Below are 6,000 nucleotides of genomic sequence, written 5' to 3'. Positions count from 1 at the left end.
CCCATCACTTTGAGATTATTTAACCTTTGCAACATGTGACTTGAGGTATACACTTAATGTTTAACTCATATCACTAAGATTTCCATAAAGCACAAAGCAACCTGAGTTCAAGTAGTAACACCCCAAGCGATAGAATAACCAAAGAACATCCAAGCTCACTTACTACTATCCATGCTAGGAACCTCCACTCTCACTAACGGTTGCCTTATGCACGAAAGTTATACACAATACATACTCAAATAGATTGTCGAATAAAAGACTCTACCCTAGGACTACAACCAAACGAGGAACATGAAATAATGTCAAATCAATCATTCTAGGGCTATGTGATCCTAACCGTATACAACTTTTAAAGCGTACACTTAGAAATTATTGATACCAATACATATTCCCAATCATAAGATACAATGCTTCCTAGGCTACAAGGAATCACATATCAGGACAATCTATCATGCATTTCTTGAAAGTATCCCTAGCCTTATCCTAGCATGTAAACGTTAATATCATATAACATATCAACATGTATGGGTATTCTAGGAATCACTTACTTGAGCTCGACCGATTGCACACATCACACCCCTTTCTTCTTTGCAAAAATCTTTTTAGAATATCGTTTTCTTTGAAAATATTATCAATTCCTAGGTTTGAGTTTAGTCACATTTGAGAGTGCTCCAGAATCCCTCAAACCAAGGCTTTGATATCAACTTGTAACGTCCAAAAAATTATAAAGTAAAAGTTTCAATTTTCAATTCAACCAAAACACCAATTATCTTTTATTAAAACAGTCAAAGTGTATCATAATAAAACAATCATCAAAGTACAATCCCAAAATCATCAAAATGCATAAACATGGGCGAAAGCGCTATAATCAAGTTGGGCCCTTCCCTTTCGAACCGGAAGTACATGAAATCATAACCATAAAAACCTTAAGCACAAAGCTTACTGAGTTCCCCCAAAATACCACATACCATACATACCATTGGTCTTAACTCTCACATTGGGCACAACCTGCATATTTGGCCCAACCCACCATAATGGGCCTAGCCCGAAATACAAATACAAGAGTCACAGAGACAGCTAGCACCCTAAATAACATGCAATGGCCCTAGCCCTTCCTCATCCATGTGCCTAGCCCGATATACAAATGGGCCTATCCCATCATAGAAATGGACCTCGCCTAACATACCATGCAAGAGTCACAAAGACAACTAGCATAACAAATCCTAAAGGGTCGACATTTGTGCCTTCGACCCACGGATACAGCGAGGAGACTCACGTCATTCAAAAGATAGCAAATCCCATGCCTAAACTTGTTGCACAACAGCTCCTCACATTAAACACAATCAATACCAATCCTTATTACATTCTTAAGCTCAAAGTCAAAAGACATGAGGCCCAATAATGGCCCAAGCCCAAACTAGGCCTACTAATGGCCCAACCCAATTTGAGAGCCCTAAGGCTCATACAATAATCTATCTTCCTAAAGGGTAAAAGAACATTTTACCCTTCCCAGACCTAGTCTAACATCTCAAAGTTCACATCCCAAAAGGCTCAAGGCCCCAAAGCCCAAAATGAACCTTCTGAGGAGTACGCCCCATGTACCATAAATGTACGATGCGCGTACTTGCCCTTAAAGCACAACGTACAAGCTACCGATGCATGAACCACATATTACGTTGAGCATACTGCTACGTATGCTCAACGTACTCATCAGAGACCCAAAATCCATAATAAGCTTTTATTAGGTTAATTCTATAACATCCAAACATAGATCTGACACTTAAGGGGTGTCATCAGTCATAAAGTTCTCGAGTTTATGACTTTGCATGGCTAAATGGAGACGAAAGCATAATCTAAGCTTCTTAATCTTCATAAAAGGCCACTATTACTGGCATGAAGGAGTAAAACCCTTACAAAATGAAATTTTTATGCACCCATAACCTCAAAAATGCTAAGATCCAACATTTTAAGCTCTTGGAGTAGCTCATACTCAGAAGGATGACTCTAAGGACCAAAATGAAACCAAAAGATACCCTAGACTAGATATAGCACATAAAGTAATCAATTTAGAAACTTTATACCTCTTGGAAGTTGATGAAGATGATTAGAGCTTCGATCCACAAGCTCTAAGCCAAGCAATGCTTCCAAAAGGATCTCCTTCTTCTCCAAGGCACACGAAAATCACACCAAAAATCTCAAGAATGCTCAAATGAAGGTTAGGGCTTCGAATCTAGGGTTTAAAAAGATGGAGACTGAGGATAAGATAGTTTGGAGTGGAGTTTAGGTCATTAAATAGGGACCAAGACCCTAAATTAGGGTTTTTGGTTGGAGTACACCCAACTTACTCCCACTATGCCCAACGTACTCTATAAGGCAACCGCGATGATAATGCCTATTACGCGCAACGTACTCCTATGTACGCCTATCGTATTAGGCTTAGACCTTAAACGTCTAACCTTCCGAAAGCCATAACTCCTTCGTTATAAGTCCGATTTCGACGATCTTTATATCCACAGAAAGGTAATGAGAATCTCCACACTATTATCAGCTCACTCTTGCCTTAAAACTTTATGAATTTAAATCCAAAATCCATAAAAGGTCGAAATTGTTACTTTACCGATATACCCTTGGGCTTAAAATACAACCCGAACTCCCGGATCATCCAACCTACATTTTCCATACCCAAAGGGATCTAATTCTCTCAGTCCCGATGACCCTAAGCCGTATGATAACCGATTTTCGGGTCACGACCCTGATTTAGGAAACGATTCGGAATAGGGTGTTACATCAAGCGTCTTCATTCGGTACAGTCCGCCTTCGCGTCTCCCCGCACAAATCAAGTTGATCTTCTGTAGACCCTGCATGATACAGAAATCAGGAAAAAAATATATGGAATATTGAAGATCGCGACTTAGCCGAATAACAGAAAGAAGATTGCATTTGAAATCTTGAACATAAAGGACTCCATTCACTTTTGTTCCTCCTGGAAGGACATAGTCCCATTTCCTTTAAACTGGGATAGAATCCCCATTGTGAATAACAAAATGAGTCTCGTAGTGTGTGTGTTCTTAGTTAACAAGAATGTTGGAAAGATAAGTAATGTATTTGGTGCATTCTGAATCAAGAGTCCACTCACCGTCTTTGTTTTCTTTATGTACCATATTAGCAACGGGTTTTATATCCTTGCTATTACCTGTTCCAGAAAAATGCTTCAAGAAGTTTTGGGAGTGTTCGTTTGTCAAAACTAGAATCGGACTCGTTTCTTTCTCGACACACGATGCCTTCCTTTTGGTATTTTTTCCTTTCTTTCCAGACCGCCACTACGGTTAGTCGATCAACTTGAAGCAACCCTCACGCTTATGAACATCTCTGTTGCATTTAGTGTTGCATTCAGTGCAGTGTTTAATCCCTTCTTTCACAGCCTTAGTTCCACTCCTTTCTTTGATCAAACCAAAAGATCCATTATGTCTTTAAAAGGCCTTAAATGCAGCTGATTCCTGTGCATTTATATTTTCATTCGAGATGTCTCTTTTCTTTTCATCCTCAGCTACCATGTGATACCATGTTCCGAGTGAAGGAACTGGTTTTGTTGCCAAGATTTGGGTTCTAATAACCGTGAATTCAACATCTAACCCCATCAAAAATTCATAAAGACGTTCATTTTCTTGATGTTTAAGGATCCTTTTGCCAACATCACATTCACACTTGCTACAAGAACATCTGTGCAAGGGATATATGGATTGAGCTTCATCCCATATGGATCGCAATTGGGTAAAGTATGTTGATATAGAGGCACCACCTTGTTGAGTGGCAACGATCTTTTGTTTTAATTCATACACCCTAGGAGCACTTTCCTTCCTAAAACGCTCATTCAGATCTGACCACATCTCCAATATTGTACCTGCATATTTGACGTTGTTTCGTATATTCTTCTCCATAGCGATTGTCAACCAACCCATTATCATAGCATCAAACGCGTCCATGTCATGTAGTCCTTGGAAGTTTTCTTGGGTGTATTGATCGTCCCATCAACGAACTCAATCATATTTTTGGCAAAAAAAAATTAGTCATCTCTTGGCTCCAATCATCAAAGTTGCTGTCGCTAAGAACCTCGTGCACGCGTAGTTGTTTACGGTAGTCTGATGGATGAAGGTAGTATGGTGAGTCGTATGTGATCCCACCGCTAGAACTTTCTCCATCTTTGTTTTTGTTTTGATTCTCGCCTCCTGCCATGCTTCTGATTTTAGATCGAGAGCTAGTCTCTACAAACCCACTCTGATACCATACTGAGTTTTAGAGATGAAGAAACAATGTTTCGTATATTGATTATGGTGCAGAAGCAAGAAAAACAAAGGAATAAATAAGGAGGCTATAAACTTCATCCCGTAAATATATAGATCCTCTAAATATGGAGAGGATAACAATCAATAATAATAATAAAATATGAGATCCTGTATGTACATCACTAAATAATGGTGTCATCAATTTTTTCTAACAACTAAGGATATTTAGAATTGACATTCTTGTTTTGATCAAGTGTTTGAAAATGCATTCTACTTGTTCACTGAGATCTAGGAGACTAAATTCCATTTCTGCTAACCCTTCTTGTATATGTTCTAAAACTAAGCTGTCTGATTTTGTTTTCTTGTTGGTGAGCAGGGCATGTAGCTCACGATCCACCTTCTTAACTTCAGTTTCTTCTAGTGTTTGATGACAATGTGCATGCTCCCCGCCCATCATCTTCAACACCAAAAACCAGCCTTTTGGCTTTGACTGTGTGTTTGATCCATGAACGAAAGTCAACAACGACTCAAACACTTCCATTGTGTTTAGTCTCATTTCATTCAATATATTGATGTTTGATTTTGTTCTCTGGCCTTCCTTGACCGAAGAGGACCAATGCTTCTGCAAACCAGATAATGTTTTACAAATGGCCTTCTTTACTTTTTTCCTGAGTGATAGATAGGCCTCGAATGAGGATGTCATCCCGTGATTGTTTCCTTTCTTGCGTCGAATCACCGACTGGAGTTCTTTGGCATAATCCAGCGATATCAACAAGGCATCCTTGGTGGTGCTACACAGATCCAAAAGCCCAATATGTTCATCTAAATACTTGTTTAGCTGTTCTTTGTGGCACCCTTGGGCTAAAGATTGTTTGGTTGACGGCAATGAAAGGAATGGCTGGATGGATTGATACATATCATTCAGACGATTTAGTTTATTGCCTACGAATGATGATGATGAACAAGATGAGGTGGGTTCTTGAGAAGCTTGAAATCTGTACAACTCATTGATTACGGATTGCTGGTCTGATGTAGATGGTAAGCTGATGGACCTGACATGACTATGGGGTTTTATGTTTGAAGAAATAGAAGCCATTTGTTTCTAAGAACTAAAAGCTGAGAATAAGATTTCAGTGTATTGTCTTACCTCTGGTTACAAACATGGTATAAATAGTTGGAGTTTTGTGGTGAATATTAATGTGATCATGAATTACGTTTGATTACGTGGCCACGTATGCATTGTCTCCCTTCCTTCCATAATTACAGCTCACTTTACATTATTCTATTCCATATACTCCAGCCTTCTCATGCCTTAATTAGTATTACAATTTACAGCACGAATGAAATCAAATTGTTGCTTTCATTGCATGATCTCAGTTTTGATTTGCTGAATTAATTTAAATATAATACTCTAATACATGTCACAAGTGGCATTGTATAAATATCTATATATACACAATGCACGAGTGATAAGATGAATAAATAACCTTTGGTGGATGGTAGAGTGGGGAAACATTAACTTGAGGACACTCTGTATAGATTCTTTGAAAGAGAATCTAGATCTTCTGCGATTATTATTTTATGCTGAAACCTAACTTAAGGTGTTGCGTCATTTTCAACGAAAAAAATAGCATAAGCTTGTTTTATGCTCGAAGAAAAAGTCTTGGAGTAATGGAAGCTGGGTAGATTCATGTGCCATATCCACAGTTCATTTCTC

The 6,000-nt window shown here is 38.6% G+C and overlaps 2 protein-coding genes across 2 annotated transcripts; both read right to left on the bottom strand.

Moving 5' to 3' along the window:
* Positions 1-3,470: 3,470 nt before the first annotated feature.
* Positions 3,471-3,983, bottom strand: LOC111899716 (uncharacterized). Its single transcript, XM_023895569.1, has one exon. It carries the CDS (start codon positions 3,981-3,983, stop codon positions 3,471-3,473), a length of 513 nt encoding a protein of 170 aa, XP_023751337.1.
* Positions 3,984-4,491: 508 nt separating this feature from the next.
* LOC111899717 (uncharacterized) lies at positions 4,492-5,379 on the bottom strand. Its single transcript, XM_023895570.1, has one exon. The coding sequence runs from the start codon at positions 5,377-5,379 to the stop codon at positions 4,492-4,494; it is 888 nt and encodes a 295-aa protein (XP_023751338.1).
* Between the last annotated feature and the right edge of the window lie 621 nt (positions 5,380-6,000).

The sequence above is a fragment of the Lactuca sativa genome, chromosome 4 (genome assembly GCF_002870075.4).
Source record: "Lactuca sativa cultivar Salinas chromosome 4, Lsat_Salinas_v11, whole genome shotgun sequence".
Lineage (NCBI taxonomy): Eukaryota > Viridiplantae > Streptophyta > Magnoliopsida > Asterales > Asteraceae > Lactuca > Lactuca sativa.
This window is presented reverse-complemented; position numbering and strand designations above follow the sequence as displayed.